This window comes from Phocoena phocoena, chromosome 3 (assembly GCF_963924675.1).
Source record: "Phocoena phocoena chromosome 3, mPhoPho1.1, whole genome shotgun sequence".
Lineage (NCBI taxonomy): Eukaryota > Metazoa > Chordata > Mammalia > Artiodactyla > Phocoenidae > Phocoena > Phocoena phocoena.
In genome coordinates, this window is record NC_089221.1 from 105357934 (window position 1) to 105382673 (window position 24740).

Below are 24740 nucleotides of genomic sequence, written 5' to 3' on the forward strand. Positions count from 1 at the left end.
CAAAAAAATTTGCAGAATTTTCTAACAGCAGGCTGATTCTAGTGTCCAGACACCTATGACAGTTCTGGCCTTCCTGCACCTCAGAAGTTTAGGTCAACCTGACTTCAGCCATGAGGGTTCCTATCTGTAACTGCCTCACCTCTCATTTGTCACTCAGTTCCAAATATTTCTTAATTTGGGCTTCTTTTTAAATTTATGAGTTTTTTTTAAAGCTAAGATTTCTTTAATAATATTTGATTTCCAACATATGAGATGTTTAAGCTCTTCTTCTGTTACTGGTTTCTAAGTTATTGACAATTATGGTCAGATAACATAGTCTGGATGATACTGTTCCTTTTGTAATCTATTAAGGTATATTATATGGCCTACTGCATTTTATTAGTCAGAGTTTTCCAGAGAAACAGAACCAATAAGATATATGCAGGTATAAGAGATTTACTTTGTGGTCATAGAGGTTAAGAAATCCCATCATATGCTATCTGCAAACAGGAGAACCAGAAAAGCCAGTGATATAATTCAGTCTCAGTCCAAAGGCCTGAGAACCAAGAGCTCCAATGTCCAAGGGCAGGAGAGGAAGGATGTCACAGCTCAAAAACAGAGCAAATTTGCCTTTCCTCTGCCTTGTTATTCTATTGGGCCCCAAGGATTGGCTGCTCACCCACACTGGTGAGGGTGATCTACTTCACTCAGTCTACTGATTCAAATGCTAATCTCTTCCCAAGACTACCTCACAGACACACCCAGAAATAACGTTTTAGCAAGTATCAGGGTATCCCTTAGTCCAGTCAAGCTGACACATAAAATGAACCATCACATAAGTGGTTTATTATTTTTTTTAATATTTAGTTTTTGCTCAAAAGGATGTATTTTTCTGTTTGACATGTTTACTGCCCCCATTTTTTACTTCCTCTTGGTACCTGTATTGCCAATTCTCTGATTGTGGGCGCTGGTGACCTGGATACCACTGTCTTCATTGGTTTCCTCAAAAGATCCAGTACAAGTTTCTGGGCATATAAATGTACTGATATAAATGTGGTAATTTGAGGGGTCCCAGGGAAAGCATTCATCATGCACTGTCCAGACTTGTGGTATTGCACAGGTTTTCCTCCTCTCCCCTGATCTCTCAGAGTCTGCCCTTTGCAGAGGTCCTTGCTCACACCATGTGACCTTCCCAAGCACACACCACAGGCAGCAGAGTCTCCAGCCAGCCAGCCTCTCCAGCCTGGAGGCCAACCTTCTGTCCCCAAGGGTGCTTCATGCATTGCCTCCACAAAGATGAAGTCCCCCCTACAAGGAATTTGCTTACCAGCTACAAAGTGAATAAGATCGTCTTCATAGATTGCACCAAATGATAATAACTCTAAATATCACTTTATTAGGTAACTTAAGAATTTCATTCTCAGTCAAACATACTAAAAGGGATCACAATATGCCATCCCATTTGGGCATAAAAATTATTTTGCACTGAAGGCTTTTGAGTCCCTGAAATCCCTTATCTACCAAAAAGCAGAGCCTCCCAAAAGAACTCAATTGTCATAAATCCCCTCTCTGAGAAGAACTCTAATCTAATCACACCCAAACAGACATTGTTGCAAGACTAGCATACCTCCATCTAGTCTCCTAAGGGTCCCTTTATCTTTCCAAAACTTCATTTGTTTTCCCCTGAATGCCTTTTCTCTCCCTCCCTTTCTCCTACTAAGCTAGGTATATAAGACTCCAAGTCTAACTGCTTCTTTGAGGTTTTCACTTTTTTTCTGTGAAGTTCCTCATACATGTAAAATTATTTACATCAGTAAAATCTGTATAGCTTTTCTCCTGTGAAGCTGCTGTTTATCAATTTAATTCGCAGGTCTCATAGACTAAACCTAAGAGGGTAGAGGAAAAGTTTTTCCTCCTCTACAATGACAAAGTCCACAGAAATTCATGCCATTCACCCAGTAGAACAACAGCAGGAAGAATTTTGCATTTTTAGAGCAGAACTGGCCCAGCCAAAGGGCACTGACCTTCTTGATATTCCCAGTTCCTGGAAAACAGAGATACCCATGACGACAATATTCCTAAACCCAGTGACTTGTGATCTCCAAGGCAGTTATCAAGTGTTAAGAGCATAGATGCTGACACTCAAATCTCTACATTCAAATTTTTCTTCTGTGACTTACTAATAATGAGGTTTGGCAAAGTTCCCTATCTTTTTGGCATTAGTCACACTGCCTGCAATCGAGATAATGACTCACAATTCTGCAGGTTTGTTGGCAGCAGTCAGTGAGATAACGAGCACAATGTTTCAGTAACAGGGTCACCGAGTGCTTGGCATTGCTGCTGCTGATGGCATCATGGGAAGAGAGGCTGAGCCTCACCTACCAGGAATATAATATGCATAAGTCCCCCTTTATGATTTTTTTTCCTTGATTAAGGATCACTTGTAAGAGCAGAATGACTGATGTGCCCTACCCTCCCAAAAAAAGATCAACTTCTGTTGGAATTGAGCACCTCATAATTGAATGTAATTAAAAACAAACCCGAGGTTTCTCCTTATGAGTGACAAATTATATGAACATTGTCTTCCTCACGCAAATAGTAACAGGAACTTGTTACAAAGCTTTCTTTTTATATAATATGCCTTCAAGCCACAGAAAAATCTGGCCAAAAAAATTCATTCCCTTATTAGTATTAAAATTTTACAGATGAGGAATCTAAATTCTGAGAAGCTAGATGACTTTCCCAAGGGACTAAATGGCAGGGAAACACACTTGAATCCAGGTGTTCTGATTCAAAATCCCAGCCTCTGCCTCTACCATATGCCATGCCTCATGAGTTTATCCTAAATCCAGACTGTAAAGCCTTTTTTAAAAAATAAATGTATTTATATTTTTGGCTGCGTTGGGTCTTCGTTGCTGAGCGTCGGCTTTCCTCTAGTTGTGGCGAGCGGGGGCTACTCTTCCTTGTGGTGCACGGGCTTGTCATTGCAGCGGCTTCTCGTTGCAGAGCACGGGCTCTAGCACATGGGCTTCAGTAGTTGTGGCTCGCGGGCTCTAGAGCGCATGCTCAGTAGTTGTAGTGCACGGGCTTAGTTGCTCCGTGGCATGTGGGATCTTCCCGGTCCGGGGATTGAACCCGTGTCCCCTGCATTGGCAGGCGGATTCTTAACCACTGCGCCACCAGGGAACCCTCAGACTGCAAACCTTTGAAAAATCTCATAACCACTAGGGAAAAAAAAACTAATTCCAAAAGACTCTCAAAATTAAAATTACTGTAGACTTCGTGTTATATCATATCTCATTAAGCATCAAATATGTCACAAACCAACCATTATATGGACAAGATTAATACGACCACTCTTTAAATAACTCAGTTTGCATTTTTTGTTAAATAAGAATTTACATTTTGCGTCAAGTTATGCAAACATCTTCCAGAAATTTTTTTTGTTTTTGTTTTTGAGGTACGTGGGCCTCTCACTGTTGTGGCCTCTCCCGTTGCGTAGCACAGGCTCCGGACGCGCAGGCTCAGTGGCCACGGCTCACGGGCCCAGCCGCTCCACGGCATGTGGGATCTTCCCAGACCGGGGCACGAACCCTTGTTCCCTGCATCGGCAGGCGGACTCTCAACCACTGCGCCACCAGGGAAGCCCTTCCAGAAATTTTGAAATAAGTTTGATTTTGATCTTGTTGGGACAACTTGCCTTTGCAAAGTGTTGGGTCCAATAACCTTTCAAAATCCATTTAGTGCAATGATCCTATGATTTTACTGAGACCTGAAGTTTAAGCTCAATTGTATAACCAGTATTTGTGATTATAGTGTTACCACTGGTAATTTGCATCAGTATTATGAAGTTTAATGCACATAGAAGGCTGCTATTTTAAGGGGGGAGCAAATTCATTACAAAGTTATCTTTCATAAGAACTAATTGATGTCCACATAGTATTCTGAAATTATTATTTTCTGGATTTTAGGGAAATGTAAATCAATTCATGTATTACTGGTAGCAAAAATCTCATATGAATCTGGTCCTAACACATAAGATTTAAATATCCAGATTCTAAAAAAAAAAAAAAAAATTCCAGATTCTATTCCAAGCATCCAGGACATTTTGTTTTGAGCTTAAAGATTCTCTGCATTTCCCAGATAACAATGAACTTGTTCATTTGCTCCATTAGTTTCTACTCATACATAATTCACTCATATCACCTCAGTTATCCGGATTTCAACCCTCCAGAATTCTCAAGCAACAAGACTATCGCAGACCCTGATAGTTCAAAGAAAGCAAGCAGTAGTGATAAAGAGGTAAAAATAAACCAAACAATTAAAAAGAGAAACGGCCCAGGGTGGGGGGAGGGGAAAGGGAGGAGGGATAAATTAGGATTTGGGGATTAAAATACACACACTACTATATATAAAATAGATAGCCAACAAGGAACTACTGTATAGCAGAGGGAACTATGTGCAATATCCAGTAATACCTGATAATGCAAGAGAATGTAAAAAAAGAATATATATAGGGCTTCCCTGGTGGTGCAGTGGTTGAGAGTCCGCCTGCCGATGCAGGGGACATGGGTTTGTGCCCCAGTCCAGGAAGATCCCACATGCCGCGGAGCGGCTGGGCCCGTGAGCCATGGCCGCTGAGCCTGTGCGTCCGGAACCTGTGCTCCACAACGGGAGAGGCCACAGCAGTGAGAGGCCCGCGCACCACACACACACACACAAAATATATATATATATATACATATAACTGAATCACTTTGCTGTACACCTGAAACACAACACTGTAAATCAACTATATTTCAATAAAAATTTTAAAAAATATATAGAGATCAAAATCCAAAAAAAAAGAGAGAGAGAGAGAGAAACAGCCTGAAGAATAACTAGAAATACAACTTTTTGAGGTTTATCAGAAGAGAAAAGCATTCTGGTTTTCTGATGACCAGGCCTGGCTCTCTGTATAAAGGCCATAAAGCAGTGGGGAAACAGAAGATGATTAGACGAAAAGAGCAAAGGAAATGAGAAACGGGTGTTGCTGGAGAGGAAACAGTGAGGGCTGGGGAGCCAGGCAGTGTCCACTCAGCAGAAAAGAGAGCAGAGGCGCCCCACTGAGAGGGTCCCCCTCTCTGAGTGGATCACCCAGGCTTCTACCAGCCAACCAGTCCCCACTTCACTTTGGGAGGAAGGCTGGGAGCCAGACCAGGCCAGGAGAGACCTCAGACCACAATGTAAGTCTGAGCCCAGAGAGGAAACACAGAGAACGTTGGCTGGAACCATCACAAAGGGTGGGTTAGGCAAAGCCGTCAAAGAATCCTTAGTTCAAAGTGGCAAACAAAGGAGCTCCATGTGGCCCAGGATTGGGTCTGCCCCATATCCCTGCCACGCTCAGTAGGCTAGGAGCAGCCGTGGGCACCTGGCCTCAGGGAACCTTGGCGATGGATGTCAGAGCACAGTGGCTGGGGCCCTTGGTCGGTTATGCTTTCTGCAGCTGGAGGTTTGCAAAGCACTTCCCAGTGGCCACCATGTCTCCCACCCCATTTGATAGGTAGTGAAACTGAGTCACAGAGAAATTAAGTAACTTCTCAAAGGTCAGGGCTAGTTAGAGGAGCCAGGGATTTGACGCTCTGGTTCCAGAAGCCATGCTGCTGACCACTATGCTAGGCTGTCTCCTGTCTAAACTCACATTTTCTGCACCTTCAGAAACTGTCCAAAGTTCACAACATTGTCTTTAACAGACAACTACACATGCTTCACTGGGAAAACAGCATTCAAGGAAAAGAAGTTATAATAGTTTAAACAGATGTCCAGCAAAGCACAGTTAATAAGTTTACAAATGAACAAATTAGGAGATTATTTCCCAAGCCTAGATAGAGCAATCTAAAAAATTACACATCCAGAATGACTCCTGGGCCCATAATATGGGATAATTGAAATTATCCCTCTCTTTTTTTTTTCCATCCCACCCTGTCTCCCCCTTGGCAACCACAAGTCTGTTCTCTGTCTGGTCACTATTCCTTTTTAAGAGCACAAAAACATTAGTAAACTCTACTATTTCATTAGGTTCCTCAAATCTTAGAATATCTGAAATACGTTTTCATTATCTAGGACCAAATGAGACCAAACTCTGAATGACAAACCAGGTAAATAGTCCTGTATCACTGGATGAGGCTTTTCTTTGTAAGCTTGGAAACATGTCTCGCCACCCTAAGTTTACTTCCTAAAAGTAAACATTTCTAGAAAAGGTTTCTTTTTCAGAGAAGGGACTACGGAATTGAAAGCCCTGGCAACAAATGCTGCACAAGGGCTGCCCGGGGCCTTCCATCTCATCTCGGGCTGAACTGTGTCCGCCTGCCACTTGCTGTCCGGCCCCAGCTCTGGAGGTCAGTGCGGGCACCCTTGGCTCCTGCAGCAGCACAGGGATCCTCACCTAATTCCCTCTGAGGCCGGGATTGCACAGCCAGCACCCAGTGCCCTGGAGCCAAAGACGTAAGGAACCAAGGCTGCTCCTCATTTCAGCCTCACACACAGGAGTTCCAGGGGCCCCAAATTCCCATTTCTTTAGAGTCTCCTGGGAGTATAAATCCATTAAATTGTTCAAGAATCCATTAGAGTGTTCAAGTGAAAACTCTCTGGATTTTTCTAGTGGTGAGTTTCCTGTTATTGGGCGTTGCTTCTAAGTTATCCCAACTAAGTAGAGTCTCTTGCATTTTTGGAAGCCATTCAGTGGAGAAAATCCACACTCTGGCTTCCATCCATCCATTCAGATTCTGCACCCAAGAGCGCCCACTTGGGAATTACCGCTTCCCGAGATTCTGAATCTTACAAATGGCAGGTTTTTTGTCCTCTTTCTGGGCCTCAGATTGCTTTAATAAAATATATTTCAAATGTCTTACTCCTTCCACATGGGACAGACAACCAGGAAGCTTAGGTTTTACATAAAGAAAATGCACTAAAAGCAAAAACCTCTTTGTATTAATTTGATGGGTTTTTTTCCTTATGATAATTCAGGAAAACACCTGCCAAGAATATTGCTCCCAAATCCTCTAAATCTCAACCTGGTCTGAATGTGCAGTGTATGTGGCCACACCCCACCTGCCCCAACAAATCCACACCAATCACGGAACGTACTGGGCTCATGAGACTACAGCTGGAAACAGCTGTCCCATCTCAGATCTTAGGTTTCACCAAAAAGTGGATCAAGCGGGGAATTCCAGCTGGGTGGGGATTGTGAGTGGTTATTCCCCTCAGACTGTGTGTGTGAGAATGTGGAGGTGTCTTTTTCTCACTATCAACCAAGCAAAGCTTTCCAACGCACAAACAAACCTGAAAAGAATTTCTCTTCTCTGACACCTGTGAAAACCCTGGGAAATCACCCACCTATTAAAAAACATCCCTGGCTTATTTTGTTTGTTTGCTTTGTCTTGGGTAAACCTGCCATCAAGTACCACCCAAAATATGCCATTTTTGCTGTACTTGCCTCTCAAAACATTGTCTTTTTCACTTGAGCTTATGAAGTTTGACTAGTCAGGACTGGATATTGAGATTCTCAGTGCTGAAACTCTGAAAGCAACTCATGTCCCAGGCTGGCACATGCCATAATCCCTGTGTCCCTTTTGGTGATTATCAACTGACAATAGTGACAATGACAAAAAAGAGCCTAGTGATACAGAGCAAACAGACTATCTCCCCAAATGCCCCACTGATATACCAGCTGAAGGGCAGAGGGGCATATTAATTTCTCAGAGAAATCAGAGTATCACTCTGACTAAATACCGAGTTATGTGTGATTCTGAAGAAAATAAGAGTAGATAGATAATGTTATTTTAAGGTGTTACAATTTAACTAACGGTATTAATACTGTGTACAGGACTTCCCTGGTGGTGCAGTGGTTAAGAATCCGCCTGCCAATTCAGGGGACATGGGTTCGAGCCCTGGTCCAGGAAGATCCCACATGCACAGAGCAACTAAGCCCGTGCGCCACAACTACTGAGCCTGCGCTCTAGAGCCCGCAAGCCACAACTACTGAGCCTGCGAGCCACAACTACTGAAGAGTAGCCCCCGCTCACCACAACTAGAGAAAGCCAGCACGCAGCAACAAAGACCCAACGTAGCCAAAAGTAAAAATTAAAAAAAATATACTGTGTACAAATTCAATTTTATCCTCTGTCTGGGCTTCAAAGAAGGCAGGAGACAGGCCAGTAACAAAAAAGAATCTTTTCCTATAAGGAAAACGTCCATTTGTGGGTTTTTACTCAGTTCCAGGGGAACTACTTTCACAGATGCATACACAGGAAAGTGGCAGCTTTTCTTTTTCCTAATTTGTTTTATATTGGTAGGAAAAGCTAGACTAGTTCTCTCTCTTACAAAGGCAGTAAGGGAGCAGGAAACAGGCTAGGGCTACCTAGGTAAGGACACTCGTGCATCAGAAAGACTATGGACCCAAAACACAGGTATAGATAATTTCAAAGAATAAGTCACAAATGATTATGGGTACAGAATTATTCCATTTTTGCTTTTAAAACTACATATATAATTAAAGTCCCATGGGACAGAATTCCAGCTCTCTTCCAAGTCCATGAAAGTGTGCACCACGGGTCTCAGTCCACACCCCCTGCCTCACTCCAGACCAACAACACCGGCCTCGCCTCCCTCCTCCTGTAAAGTCTGTCACATGTGCCAACCTCCTTCCTGCTGGAGGGGAGGAGGGCCTGGCTCCTCCACCGTCTCATCTTCTGTAGCTGGGGTGTATGAACTGAACAGACAAAAGAGAGATTAACAATAACAATTCCCAAAACGGCCAACCTGATGACCCAATCTGCTTTTGGGGCAGGGGCATGCAGAGGTAAAAGTTCTTATTTTAATGTTTCATGACTCCAATTAGATTGAGAAAGTTCCTAACTTCATGATTGCCTGAGCTTAATGGAGGGAAAAAACGTATTACTCACTTAAAACTGAAGGGAAAGCATTTTCTCGTAGAACCATGGCTCACAAACCTGTTCATCTAGAGGTATAGCTCACAGACTGCCCCCTCCACACTGTCTGCACGTCACCATAGCCACCACTCCTTGAAAAACAACAGAATTTCCTTGTTCCTTTATGGTTAAGGTAAGTGAAACATAGTTTAGACATCCAGTCTATATAGGAAACAACTAGTTCACAAAATAAGGAAACCTACCATTGTCAAGAAATTCTTATTCATATGAGCTAAATTAGACTAGGCAGTAAAGAAATTCAAATCCTGTTAAGGACACCAGGAAACAGAAAATGCTTCCGATGACATAAATATAAAAGGGGAAAACCTTAAAAAAAAAAAAAAAAAAAAAGGAATTGCTTGCTCTTTTCTTATGCCTAACAGTGAAAAATACTAAGATGGGTATATCAGACTTCTTGCTTTGTTGCCAGTTGTCCGTGCACAGCTATTTTCAGCCTAATAGGACACATCAATATGGCAACATTTAATATACTAATTTGTTATTAATATTTCTAATCCAAAGGCTAAGAAGGAAAGAGGGGACATGATCCACATTGGTAAGTGGATAAATATGAAATAAATTACCAAAGAAAATAACCTCAGCTGAGGCTGTCATAAGATTCAGAACACCTCTAACTGGCATGGTTTTCTGTGATCATCCCAGCTAGATTTAGGTTTCTATTCCCAATCTTTCCCTCGGAAATGCAAATGTTAAACCAACATACCTGTTACAATTAGGTGTGGCTGCAAGTAATAAAACGCCAAAAATACAACAGCATAAACAAGATAGAAGATTATCTCTCTGTTTCAGAAGAGCCTAGGGGTTGGCAGTCCAGAGCTGCACCTAAAAGTCCTCAGGAACCCAAGCTATTTTCACACATGGCCACACCTTTTTGCAAGAGACTAGAAGATGCTGTCTGTCTTTATTCTAGGCAATCGTGCCACCACAAGAGGGAGAGGATGGATGTTGGATTAGGAAATGAGCCGTCTCTACTACATCCAAATTCTACCAAAAACATGAAAGGGATCACAATATGCCACCCCAAAATATGCCACTTTGGCAGAAGGATTCTTTTGAGCTGAAGGCAGTTGAGAAAAAGCAGACACAGGAAAAGCTCTCTGTCCATCCCCCATCTGCCTAAAAGCTTAACTTGACTTGTGAAGGTGTCCTCCTCTCTCATACCCGGAAGGAAAGAACAACCTTTATCACCAGAGGTAGAGACAGCATCCAGATGAGTCTGCATAAACTAAACCTTACTAGATAACCCTTGTCTTCCATGTTTCCCCCGTATACTTAGCATCCCACAATTTACTACGCCTAGAAGCCCAAACCCTTTTCCTTCATCTTGTCACTTCTCCACAATTTATTGCCCTTGGTTAAAATGGAATGTAGGGACTTCCCTGGTGGCACAGTGGTTGAGAATCCGCCCGCCACTGCAGGGGACACGAGTTCGAGCCCTGGTCCGGGAAGATCCCACATGCCGCGGAGCAACTAAGCCCTCGAGCCACAACCACTGAGCCCACGTGCCACAGCTACTGAAGCCCGTGTGCCTAGAGACCGTGCTCCACAATGAAGAGTAGCCCCCACTCGCCACAACTAGAGAAAGACCACGTGCAGCAACGAGGACCCAATGCAGCCAAAAGAATAAACAAACAAATAAATAAAAATTACAGGTACATCATAACCATGGGGGTGCAAAAAGAGGGAGCAGTCAATTTCACATTGGGGTGAGGATGATCATATAAAGTTTTCTGTAACCTTCCTTATGGTTGTTAAGGAACACAGAAGGAAAAGAAATAACAAACCAGAAGTAGACCTTATAAGTCCAATAATAACCCGGAAGCGAATTTCCTGTAGTGATTCTTTGACTATGAGCCACAGAGCGGCGGCCCTATGTTGCTTAATAGTAAACAAAGGCCAGCCAGTGAGATTTCGCTGGAGGAAATGGTCTGTCCAGTTAAAAAGCCCTTTTTGTTTCTGGAAGCTACTAAAAATCCAAGCCCTTCAAGTCATTTAGGCAACTTAGAGGGAACAATTGGGCTTTTCCCTTCTTCAGAGGATGTACTTTACAGAGATGAATCCTGCTGGGGGAGAAAGAGGACAACACACTGACTAGGTTCTTTATAAAGACCCAGGACTGAGGGGATGTCGTGACTCCAGTCACTTAGCCTGAGCAGCACATAGGCTGTGACATCTTGATGGGGGTGGGGACCCTCTGTGGTGGGGAAGCCCTGGGAGGCCCGGTGGAGAGTGCTGCCGGGAAGGCCATAGCAGCCGCAGCCAGCGTGGCTCTGAGCTTTTGTGAGAAAGAATAAAATGAAATCCCTCAAGGAGGAAAGGAGGCAGTGTGGTCACGAGAAAGTCCTTGGTAAATGTGTAGAGGTCAAACAATACAAATGGGGAATGCGGGCTCAGCTTACCTGTATTCACAGGAGATACTGGAATGAGTTGCCACTTACTTGGCAACTAAGGCCGACGGCAGAGGTAGGCAGAGGTGAGAAGACGTCTTCTCTTTGACTCCTTGCTCAGGGCAAACTGCGGGAATAAAAATTCACTGGGTCGTTCCCATAGGGTCTACGGTCCAGAAGCTGTAGAAAGCCTGGTACTTTTTCCTTAGAGGTTCTTTTCCATTTCAAGAGGTTAAAATCATTTGATCACTCTGTTTTGGGTAGACAGAATCTGAATTTAAAACACCGGGAAAGGGCTTCCCTGGTGGCGCAGTGGTTGAGAATCTGCCTGCTAATGCAGGGGACACAGGTTCGAGCCCTGGTCTGGGAAGATCCCACATGCCGCGGAGCAACTAGGCCCGTGAGCCACAACTACTGAGCCTGCGCGTCTGGAGCCTGTGCTCCGCAACAAGAGAGGCTGCAACAGTGAAAGGCCCGCGCACCGCAATGAAGAGTGGCCCCCGCTTGCCACAACTAGAGAAAGCCCTCGCACAGAAACGAAGATCCAACACAGCAAAAATAAATAAATAAATAAACTCCTACCCCCAACATCAAAAAAAAAAAAAAAAAAGTTTAAAAAACACCAGGAAATATTGCAATGATTATGCATGATTTTTTTTAAGTTGGGGCAGATCATTACTTCAAGGCAAGAAAGAAAAACCTTCAATGAATTGTCTTGGTTATTCTTAACAGTTTGTTATATTTTTAAAATGAAAGCTGTTAATTCTGAGGGAAGTAGTATAAAACTAACATCTGATTCTCCAAGTTGCAATCTGAAATAAGACAAGATGTATCCCTAAGACACTGGCCCCTCATGTTATCCCCAGAAAAGATAAGGCAATGTGTCATCTCCTCCCCAAAAAAGGACACGGGCAAAGCCTCTCTCACAGAACATGAGGCTCACAGGCTCTGTTTGAGATCATGAGTGAAGCGTATTTCCTGGCTCACAGCTGAATGTCCTCATGTTAATTGCATACTTAAATGGTCCCTAAACTGGAGAAAATGTCTCCTCTTTCCACTCAGAAGATTTTCGCAGCTGAAAGCGGAACAATTTGAATATGAGTTCACCAGCTCAAATCAGGTCAAAAGGAGAGAAATTCAGTGGTATGGTATTTGGCTCACTGAAATCCAAGATCAAACCAGTTCCAGTCACGGTTCTTGGGTTTCTCTCAAAAGTCCTGGGCTAAGACTTCCTTAAAGAGACTCTGAGCTCATCAGAGAAAGCACTGGAGATCCCACCACAGCTACAGAAGCCCAGCCTAACATGCTTCTCTCTGACCATACACCTGAGACATGCCCATCTCCCCCTCCTCCTTTCCTTTCCAGATAGGTGTCTACTCTAATAGCCCAGGTCCCGGACCTGCCAAATAGGGGCTAACCCCCCAGACTATGTCATCTCCCCCAGACCCTATTTGCCAAAGGAATGACCTCTGAATCAGGGCTGACCCCCATCAGTCCCCCATTGGTCCAGACCACTAAGCCTCTCTTAATTAAATCAGAGCCCTTGGGCTGGCCCAGGCCTAGGACAGCTCCACACAGAACACAGGGAGCTCCATCATTTCAACCAATAATGCCAGGCGTCTGCTACACTTTACCCAGAAAGTTCTTGTATCCGATATTGCATTTGTATTTTACAATAGTTCTGGGAAAAGAAGTATGGTAGGAAGATTATGCCCATTTTACAGAGGAAGATGGGGGCCTTAGAAGAGATGTGGTTTTCCCAGTGTTACACGGTCCAGAGTTGGGAATCGAATCCAGCTCTTCTGACAGCCCCAATGTGGTAGATTAAGAATCCACTGAGTCAGAGTAGAAAAATGGAGCAAAGAGGTAATGCAGAGGAAGCTCACATCTGGTTCCCACCCAGCCCCTCTCCCATTTCCCACTTCTCTTTTACCAGCACTGACTTTTCTAGGTCACACTCTTTCCATTTGGCCTCTTCGCTCCCTACAGGATTGCCAATCTTTGCCAACCCTTCCTCCAACTGTCTCATTTGTCCAAACTTCTCTCTTCCACCTCCCACTCTGTCCTAACTAATTTTGAAATTTCCGACTGGTTGCCTCTGGAAGCTGATTACTTCTATTTTTTTTACCAAAGGGATGAATAACAGATAGCCCTGGGAAATGATAGCAGAATCTAAATGAATTCTTAATTGGCTGATCATCAGATAGCATAAGAAAGTAAAATGACATGCGACAGAGGATATTCCAGACAGTGGGAGGAGGACAATATTTTTAACAAATAATGTGGTGGAAGCTGCTAATTTTCCCCCAGTATCCATTCTGTCCTCTCTCCCTCTCTCAACATAATAGAACACCCAAGTTTTGTCTGACTACACAGCTCCCAAAAATAAAGGTTTGTTTCTCAACCTCCCATTTGGCTATATAGTATGTGCTATGTGACTAAGTTCTGCCAGTGTGATGTGAGTGGAAATGAGGTATGCAACTTCTGGGTCACACCTTTAAGTGGAAGAGGGCCCTCCCCTAATTATGTAGGTGGTAGCAATGAGCCATCTTCACCAAGCAGAACAGCAACCAGAAGAAGCTTAAGGCCCAGACACCATGGCGTCACCAGTCCACCCTGGACTACTTACACCTGGACTGTTAAATAGGAGAGACAAACTACCTTGTTGAGCCTTCATTCTCTGTAGTCTGTTAGAGGAGATAAAATCATATCCTGAATAATAGCAGGGCCCTTATTGGAAGTCTATAGGCTGTTTCGCTCTTCATGGTAGAAACACTGTCTTTAGCCAAGAAGGGTTAGAGTTGGGCAAGCCTGATTCATCAGAGCCTAAAGAATAAAGCCATAGAATCCTTGGGCTGGAAGGAGATGTGTGAAACTGGAAAAGATCATCCGAGCTGTGGCCCACCTGTAGCTAACTGGCATGCACAGCCTCCATCTAAAGAAATTAAAATTTTATTTTTTCTGAAAGCTAACTCCCAAGGATGACTCAACCACTTAACCGATTGTGGCCCATGGACACCAGTTTTTTTTTACTTCAGATTTGGTCCAGACTATTCATTTTGCAGACAAGAGAGCTAGGGCACGGAGAGGTCAGATTACTCCTCTAAGAGCATCCAGCCCTCTGGAAGCAGAGCTGTGCCTAGAACTCAGGTTTTCCACCTCCCAGACCCATGCCACTCATTTATCCGGCTGAACCCCTTGGCAGCTCAGCTCCCGGACAAACATGCGAGGTGGGGGAGAGTCAAGTAACATTTTAATTCTGACTAAAAAATCTACATTTAAGGAAAGGCCAGTTCCTCTTTCTCTACCTCATTTCTTCCAGAACAGTTCAGGCCTAAAGCCATTAGGTGGGTGAGGAGGACATCCATGCGGGAGATGAGACCAGCACCCTCAGAACCAGAAGGTGAGGGAGGTGTCCTCAGAAGGGTGGGAAACAGGTTATTCCAATGAGAAAGTACATCAAGGGTAATGAGAGGCAGTTTCTTACTATCAGAGATAAGAGCTGCAAATACTGAAAGGGAAAAAACCAAAATGAACCCTGTAATGTTGGGCTGGATGTGGAAGTTTTGATGTGAACTCCTGGCTCTCAGTATAAGCAGACAGATTCAGAAGTAAATATAGACATACTTGTGTGTACAGTTGACCCTTGAACAACACAGGCATTAGGGGTGCTGACCTTCTGCAGAGTGGAAAATCCACGCATAAACTTATAGTTGTCCCTCTGTATACGACGTTCCAATTCTGCAAGTTCAACCAACCATGGATTTTGCAGTACTGTAGTGATGACACTGAAAACAATCCCAGTGTAAGTGGCCCAGTGCAGTTCAAACCTCTGTTGTTCAAGAGTCAACTGTACGGGGGCTTCCCTGGTAGCAAAGGGGTTAAGAATCTGCCTGCCAATGCAGGGGACACGGGTTAGAGCCCTGGTCCAGGAAGATCCCACATGCTGTGGAACAACTAAGCCCATGCTCCACAACTACTGAGCCTGCGCTCTAGAGCCCGCGAGCCACAACTACAGAGCCCGTGCACCACAACTACTGAAGGCCGAGTGCCTAGAGCCCATGCTCCACAACAAAGGAAGCCACCGCGATGAGAAGCCCGTGCACAACGAAGAGTAGCCCCCAGTCGCCGCAACTAGAGAAAGCCCGTGGGCAACGAAGACCCAACACAGCCAAAAATAAATAAAATAAAAAATAAATTTATAAAAAAAAAAGTCAACTGTACATGTATTTCCCAGCTCTGTCCTCTGTGAGGACCTAGGAGCAGTGACGTCTTCACGTCAATAGGCATACCTACACCAGATCTTGGCTCCTAAATACGGTTCTTGACTAAATGGAATCAGGGCTCCTGGGAGAAATGGCTGATTCCACGGCTGGAGAAGGAAAAGTACAAGAACCACCTGAGACATCTTGTTTCAAATAGCAAAGAAGCGCCCAAAGAATGGGGACACATCCAAAGAACACAGAAGCCAGCTTGAAGGGAATCCTGCTGGGCAAATCAGGGACATTGAAGTACATTCTGAGCATCCAAATAAGGAATGAAATAAATGGATTATCACTTACTGGATAAAATAGCAAAATAGAGACAAATAAGTGGATAAATGGAAAGTTTGAGGGAGAACTGAACATATAGTTTCAAAGTGCCTCCTTACAAGACACATTAACTTAAAAAGGAGAAACACTTTACAATGAAAAAAGCTGGTGGACACCACTCTAGTCAAGATATCAACGGTAACATGAATAATAGACAAAACGGAATCATGCACCACCTGATGGGACTCAGTTAGGGGAATACGGCACCATTTCTGCAAGCGTACTGCTAAAGGCGCGCAACCTGAACCTAATCATGAGGAAGCACCAAGTTGAAGGTCATCCTACCAAGTCAGTGGTCTGTAACTTCCAAAGTATCAAGGCCATAAAAGTTAAGGAGACTAAAGGAAACTAAGGAGATATGACAGCATGGCTCCTTTTGCTGTAAGGGACTCTACTGGCTCAAACAACAGGTGAATGGATCTAAGAATTAGAACGTTAGTAACATCAATTTCCTGCTTTTGATGCTTGTACATGGTTATGTAGGAAAATGTAGTTTGTGGGAAATATACACTAAAGTATTTGGAGTTGATGCCGAATCAGGTCAACAACATATTCTCAGTTTAGAGGGGAAAAGTTCCATTTTTAAGTTCGCGATTATGTCAAAAATAAAGAACAATACAAAAGGAAAAAGGAAATATCAGCGATTGAGAAACAGGCAGGCAGGGAAGGAGGGCACTGTAAGAGCTCCAGAGCACTAACCTGGAGCCAGACTGCTTGGGTGCCAATTTCAGTGCCCATCGTTTATCAGCGGTAAGACCTGGGGAAAGTTGCTTACCCTCTCTGTACCTGTCTCATTAGTAAAATGAGGATCATAATACCTACTTTGTAGAATTGTTATGAGAATTAAATGGGTTTATATTTAAGTGCTTTGAAAAGTGCCTGGACCATGGTTAAGTAAAACACAATGTCCCCTGGAGTTGTTAAAAAAGGGAGTAACCTCACATACATGCTTACTGTGGGGAGGGGGGGAGTGGATGGAAAATAAAGCTTATTTAATATTTTTAATTTAAAAGACACTACTCTGATTACAGCCATCGCTTTTTCTCTGATATTTCGGGGCTCATGTTTTACTTAAACATAGTAATCAACTGCAGCAGAAATGATCCGTGTAATCAGACGGGAGAAGGGAAGGCAGGTAACCAGTGGTGCTGGAATGGAAAGCAGCTCAGAAGAGTGGGACACTAGGGCTTCCCTGATGGTGCAGTGGTTAAGAATCCGCCTGCCAATGCAGGGGACACGGATTCGAGCCCTGGTCTGGGAAGATCCCACATGCCGCAGAGCAGCTAAGTCTGTGAACGACTACTGAGCCTGGGCTCTAGAGCCCTCGAGCCACAACTACTGAGCCCGCACGCCTAGAGCCCGAGCTCCGCAACAAGAGAAGCTCCCGCAATGAGAAACCTGCGCACAAGGAAGAGTAATCCCAGCTCGCCACAACTAGAGAAAGCCCGCACACAGAAACGAAGACCCAACACAGCCAAAAATAAATTAAAAGTTTTTTTAAAAAAAAGGAGACTCATTAAAAAAAAAAAAGAATGGGGCACTGAGCTTAGTACATCTGCCTGCTGAACGCAAAACCTTTTCCACGATGACTTCCTGGAGAGCAGAGTCCACACAACTCTCGGCCCTGCCCAACTGAGGCGCTTGCTCTGACCAACAGCACCACCTACAGGTCAACACCATGAAGACAATTTGATAGTATCTGATTCCTGGCTAGATTTCTAGAACCCTGGAATTGCCAGTGAAAAAGCCTTCAGCCAGCAAACAGCAAACACTGAGGAATTATTGGATCTGTGTTCCTATTTTCATAGCTAATCTACCTTGGAAAATAAATGGCCTCTGCGATAATGTACACGAGAGAAATCCAATTGACAATGACTAAAATTATAAACCATATAGGAATAAACTTAAAATAATTTTGCTAAGCATCTTAAGTATTTGAATTCAGCGTACATACCATATACCTAGATTTTAAAAACATGAGTATTGTAAATTGATTCTTTCCTATTTATAAATGTGTGATCCCGATAAAAATCTCAAAGAACTTCGCTTTTCAGAAACCTGAAAAATGCTTCTGAATTTCACTTAGGAAAATAGACAATATTTAAAAGTGCAAAATACCCCAATAACAACATTTATCGAGCTCTTACCACTGCCAGGCACTATCTTACTTTTGTAATTTTTTCCTTTAATCTTTACAGTTGTTTGGGATGGGCGTTATTACCATCCTATACGGTGGGAACGCTAATCACAGCCACTCAGGTCCACTGTGGGAGCTGGGAACTCTGGCAGTATGGCTATAACACCGGATACAGGCAGGGAGGGGCAGACAGTCCCAAGGGGCTCAGTGTAACCAGTAACCAGCAGTACAGGACTCCCAGCACCTTAAATCATATGGCCAGGAATAACACACACAAATGTAAATTTTAACTTCTGTGGTTAAAAATACTAATAAGTGGGCTCCCCTGGTGGCGCAGTGGTTGAGAGTCCGCCTGCCGATGCAGGGGACACGGGTTCGTGCCCCGGTCCGGGAAGATCCCACATGCCGTGGAGCGGCTAGGCCCGTGAGCCATGGCCGCTGGGCCTGTGCGTCCGGAGCCTGTGCTCCGCAATGGGAGAGGCCACAACAGTGAGAGGCTCGCATACCGCAAAAAAAAAAAAAAAAAAAAAAAAAAAATACTAATAAGTAACTTTCATTAAGTCAGTAAAAAACAGAGGGACATGTAAGGCCAAAATTTTTTAATAAACATCATGACAAAAAAATGTCCTTGTTGCTAGTAACATTTGTAGAAAACTTGTGAATTAGTTTCAAAGAAAGCTTTCAGAATCAGTTTAACTTGACTTCCATACCTAAGATTAGAGTTGCCGGTCCCCCTCTCACCAGTGTACTAGAGATTATTCCATGTTGGCCACCATGGCATGGCTTTAGCAAATACACAGGAGGATGGAGAGCCTCCTCATTGGAGAGAATACATACCTGATTGGAGAGAAATTATAAATGTAAAAATTGAAAAAACACCAACACAGCTCGTGTTTCGAAATACTTGTTAAAAAATAATATGCTTGGAAAAAACAGGATATAAAAAAATATTTCAATCGAAATTAATCTCAATTTCACAAAATGAAAATAGCCAATTACTACATGGTTCCTAAAAACGTTTTAAATAGTGCTTTACTATTTTCTTCAGACATTATTATAGACACTAAAGACAGGGCTACAATACCTAACGTTGTGACTTACAAAGAAAAACCACAGCAAGGTTGTTTTATACAAATGCCCAAACTGCGTAATTTTCTTAGGCAACTGCTTGTATTAACCTTGTATTGATACACATATACTTTTAATCTATTTTGTACTTCAACACATGGAAGGAAACTTGGCTTTCAGCACAATCCTTTCAGGAGATATTTAGAGTCCCTAGTTGAATAAGGGGAAACTCACAAGTGTGCAGTTTGTGTGTGCTGGGAGAGGGGTGGTGGAAAGGGGGTTAGGAAGCCTAGGATTCCAAGCACCTGATTCTCCGACATCATTTTTTTGTTGGTTTGAATTTTTAATCAGTTATACATTCTCTTGATTTAAAGAGTCAAATAGCTCTACAAGACTTGTTATGGAAGATAATCCCTCCTGCCTCCATGCCCCACCCCCCATTTGCCCTCTCCTGAAGCAATGATATTTTCAGAATTTAGCTATCTTTTATAAGCCTATGTTTCTCTTTCTTGCTTTTGTAATTTTAGGCATTATTGATTTTCCACTACAGAACATAAACTGCCTGCCTCTCTGACCTACCTTCAAACCCTGAACTTTTCCTGCCAACATGCTCTCAGAAGGCCTATCGTCCATGTTTGGCTTAATATTCAAGGTTGACAACAGCATACCTGGGTGAACACTAGTCACAGCTGGGCCATGGAACATGTTATACCTTTCCTTCCCTGATAAATTTATAATTGCTTGGTTTTTTCATTTGCTTGCTTCTCTGTCATAACTCAACCCCAAATTCTTTGCTAGGTGTCTACATCTCTCCATATATCTTGACACATCAGGTCATCTACAGATGTCATCTTCTTGCAAGGCTTCTGTCCCAGTCCAGTCTGGCAGGAGTCGACGGGGTGGTGGCTGCTACCCATCAGGGGAGTGAAGGCTGCCAGGAAGACAGAACTGCAGGAGCCAGCGTGAGCTCGACAGGGCCCTGGGCTGAATCACTCCAGTAGCTCCCGGGCAGCTTCTGAAGAGAAGGAAGTGGACTCCCAGGAAAGAAAAAGTGAACCATGCTGAGTCCACTGCGAACACATGCTGCTACACACTTGGTTATTCTGACAACAAACCTAAGGGCAACTAAGGAAGCCTAACTGCTAAAGAAGACGCTCTGAGGTTGCATAAGAAATCCAGATGTGCTCTGCATAGAATTCCACACAGTCGTCCGCAGGTGCAGGTTCTAGGAAGGGCAGGAGCAAAATCTCCATCCACCCCCTCCCCCCAAATTTCTTCTGTGGTGACACAAGCCGTCCTGAGCGAGAAGCTGTGATAATGATGAATGCCCTCAGACATCTTAAACAGCGAGTCATTCCACAGCGATACTGTGCTATGGTCCTCCATAAACAAGGGACACTCCCTTCAATCACACCCTTTCCAACACCTGCTGAGGAGGGTGACATGAATCAATACTTGCTACCGATTTCTTTACTTGCTCAGGAGACGTTCCTGCACCTCCTGACAAGTCTTCTATTTTTTTCCCTATTATGTTCTGTACTTTTCAAATTCCTACCATGGCATGCATTATATTTTTCTAAATTATAAAAATAATGCTAAAGTTTAAAAAAATCAGTAACTACTAGTAACATAAAAATCCATCTAATCTATCTTTTATTACTTAAGGCTATGTCATGAAAATTTTTATTTTTTAAAAAAGTCTCTTGATTTAGGCTTCAGAAGCATAAGGGATTAACCACTGTCAAATTCAAAATGATCCATTTATTCAAGGCAAATAGTAATTTTCTTCATCTTCTTCAGAAGAAAGAGATGCAACAATGCCTGAAACACTTGAAATGTCAATTGAAAGCAACTTTACTGAAACTTGATTCCTTGGGCCAGAGGCAGGTCCTTACTGTAGTTGATGGTACTAAGGTGGGGGAGAAAATGAACAAAATTAAATGGACAGTATACACGTAATAGAGGAAATTTTATGCCATTAAAAAAATGTGTCGGATCTGCATATATTAACAAGGCCAAATATTCAAGTTATAAGTTAATGAAGAAAAAAATTAGGATACAAAAAAACGTTAGTATAGATCCAGTTTTATAAAAGAAAAAAAATGAGAAACACAAAATTCTGGAAAGACACACAGCATATGTGTTAGTAATGGTTTTCAGGGCACAAGAATATGGGGATTATAACTTCCTCTTCTTTATGTCTCTCAATAACTTGTACTGAATTAGGAGGAAAAATATAGATATTCCCATTTTGATAGAAATAAAATAAAACTATAATAATTTGGAAAATAAAAGATTCCCTCTTAGTCAGCCATCTGGCTTTTCTCCTGTGAGGAAGTGTCTCCATCAGATGGGTTCCAAAAAGGCTGCAGCTACATGCTTGGTCCCCTAGATCTCAAGTACACAAGAAAAGTAAAAGGAACATAACTGACTTCAACAAATGGGAATCAGGCAAAGAGCATGCATGTGTCTGAGAGTAACCAAGCCATAGCCAAAGCAACTCAGAAACTCCTGATATATACTTGAAATTTGCTAAGAGTGGATCTTAAGCTCGCTCTCTCTCTCTCTCACTCTCTCTCTCTCTCTCTCTCTCTCTCACACACACACACACACACACACACACACACACACACTGTTGTGAGGTAAAGGATGTGCTAACTTGATTGTGGGAATCTTTTCACAATGTATGTGTATATCAAATAAGCATGTTGCACACTTTAAATATATTACGATTTAATTTGTCAATTATACCTCAATAAAGCTGGAGGGGAAAAAAAATTCCTAACAGACATGAAGTTGCTGAGGAGACAATGAGCGAAGGTGTAGGAAACCCCTCTCCCCGAGAGGTTCCAGAGCCAGTAAGAAGTAGTAAATGAGACAGACGGTGTCCTGGGTTCCTCACCCTGTGCTCCTTCCACAGCCTAACATGACATGGGCCTGACCCCACACACCATTTTACTGCTCTTGGATAAAGTGATTTCTACCCAAGAGGGAGGGAAAACAGAAAACAAATAAAAAGAAGCTCCTAGCCAGAACGTCCCAGCAACAGGTTCCCTTGCCAGCTACCCTTGTGCTGGGTGAACGTGCTAATCTACTTTCAAAGCTTGTGCTCACTATTCCCAGAGCTGTATGCCCCAGCTCGCTAGCCAGGCCCGCAGCCCACCTGCCCACTTCCATGTCCTACTGCCCCGGCAGCCTGCAGGGGTGGTAACTGTACCCAAGGAAAAAAACTGAAAGGACAGCCTCTTCACTTTCTCCTGCTGGTTGACCCCAAGTGTCCTGCTCCTGTGCTGTCTCTAGACAGAAACCACTACCGAGATAGTTTCACAGTCAGGTGCTGGGCACTAGCTGAAGCTGGAAAGATGGGTAGGAAAATAATAGCACCAAATAGCTGCTCTGGGAGGGGAGAGCTGTGGAATGTTAGAAACATAAAATCAAGAGAAACTGCACGAACAGAACAGACAGTAGGAGACTGTAGAAGTACATTCCAGAGGCTGTAAAGCCAAACTATTTTCCCAAAGCCTTTCCTTACCAAGTAGATCTTCTCATGTACTGTTTCCAGGCATCACTACCAGACTCCCTGCCACCGCCAGTGTGCTTCTCTCCTCCTAGAGAAATACACAAGCAGCTCATGAATCTTGCGCAGTGCCTCTGTGTGGGCTCGTACTCAGGATCACAGAAATGAAGACACCAGGAGACCAGAGCCACCTGACCAACAGGTAGCCAGAGTATCCCCTCTGCAAACAAATAAATAAAAGACAGAGGCCAAACCAAATGGGAAAGAGGGAACTAGGCTGGAAAATAAAGTAAAAGGAATTAACCAAAAAAACAGAAATGTCAGGAAGCACCTTAAAAAAAACCTTACCATTAGACCAAGGTGTTAAGAGTGGAAACCTCTGAATAGTGGAAATGTAATTTTATTTTCCCATTTATGCTTATCTGTATATAGTTTTCTACGGTATACATAAACTGATTTTATAATAAAAATGTTTAAATGTCATATTATTTTTAAAGATTACAAAAAGGATAATGATTCCATAAAACAAGAAAAGGGTACTGTTTAAAAGCGTGCCATCAAAGCACACTTAGTATCGTTTTTAGTAAGAGCAGAGGAGAAAAAAAATATAAGTGTTAGAAGAAAAGTTTGAGGAAATCTCCCAAAAAGACTAACGAGATGGAAAATAAGAGGGGAAAAAATAACACAATTAGATCATTCTTCGAGAGATAACATTCAAATACTAGCAGTTCTAGAAATTAAAATACAGAAAAATCAAAGGGAAAAAACTGTCAAAGAAACACTATCAAAACAAAATAAAACTATCGAAAAGTTCCCAGAACTAAAAACTGTGAGTCCCAATGCTAAGGCCAATTACTGGCCCATTGACTGTCCAACAAAAATGTTTACCAAGATCTCCATTGAGGCATATTACTGAAGAATTTCAGAACATCAGACATAAATAACAGACCCCAAATTTTTTGAAATGGGGGAAAAAAAGACCAGAAATCAAAGTGGATTGGGCTTTTCAACCACAGTAATGGAAACCAGAAGACAAGTAAGTTACAGCTTCCAAAGGCTGAGAAAAACTTACAATCTGTGCAGAAAAGACATAGCAGGTCTGCTTACAATGTTGCTGGCATCTGGAAACTTGTAGGCTAAACAGTCCCCTACACTGTCTCATTGAGCAATGTGGTTTATGTTAAATACCTGCTTTCCTTCAGGGAGTCTGGAATTTGGGTGCTTAGGCAGAGGTTGCCTGTGTGACCGACCCCCAGTAAAAGCCTTGGGTACTGAGTCTCTATGCTTTGCTGGTAGACAATGTTTCACATATGTTGTCACAATCCGATGCAGGAAGAATTAAGCACATCTTCTGTGACTACACTGGGAGAAGACTTAGGAGCCAGACACTTAGTATCTGGTTTTCTCTAAACCTCACCCTGTGCAATAACGGCTCACAGGAAAAGAGAGGGAGGGTTTAAGAAAGTTAATCTATGATAACAAAGGGTCAGTACATAATGTCTAAAGTTGTGAAAGAGCAGTTAAAGCACATTACTTAGAAAAACTGAAGTAAATTCAAAGGTCAATTTCCTTTTTCCTTCAGTAAGAATCTCAAAGTAGCTGCCTCCGGGAAAGGAGGAGGAAAAGCAAAGTATGGGGCAGAACTGCTTTTTCCATTAATGAGACTTTTTAATAACTTTAGAAATGAACTGTAAAGGCTGAAATAAAAGAGTCAATTGGAGAGAGAAGGCATGGGCGGCAAACAGGGATTGAGGGCCTACAGAAGGAGCAGACATTCACTTAATAGTGGAGCACAGAGATAAACGGCTAAGCTGAAATCAGGAACGTTTATCAATGTCTGTACGCTGAATAGTAATTGCCCTCTGCTTTAAAATGTATAAAAGAATGCTTCAAAAAAAAATGCTTCTACTTACTTAAATTTTACAGGTATTAATGTATGTTTGTTTTACTTCTCTGTGTGTGTATATATATATAAATAATGCAATCTGTTTTTACTATATTTTGGATAATTTTTAATAAGTTAATATATGATTGTTGGGAAGGCCTTTTTAAAAAAAAAAAAAAAAAAAA

General features: G+C 42.7%; 1 protein-coding gene across 2 annotated transcripts in view; it reads right to left on the reverse strand.

Annotated features, from left to right (window-relative positions):
• Window positions 1–18625: 18625 nt before the first annotated feature.
• The window catches only part of ALDH7A1 (aldehyde dehydrogenase 7 family member A1), a 39473-nt gene continuing 33358 nt past the window's right edge, over window positions 18626–24740 (reverse strand). Inside the window, exons 17-18 of one of the 2 annotated variants that reach the window (XM_065873358.1) lie at window positions 22686–22761; window positions 18626–21062 (exon numbers count right to left, since the gene is read on the reverse strand). In XM_065873358.1, the coding sequence (XP_065729430.1) occupies window positions 21008–21062; window positions 22686–22761 (131 nt within the window). In that variant the 3' untranslated portion in view covers window positions 18626–21007. The remainder of the gene's footprint in view (window positions 21063–22685; window positions 22762–24740) is intronic. The other variant, XM_065873359.1, reaches the window with a different exon arrangement.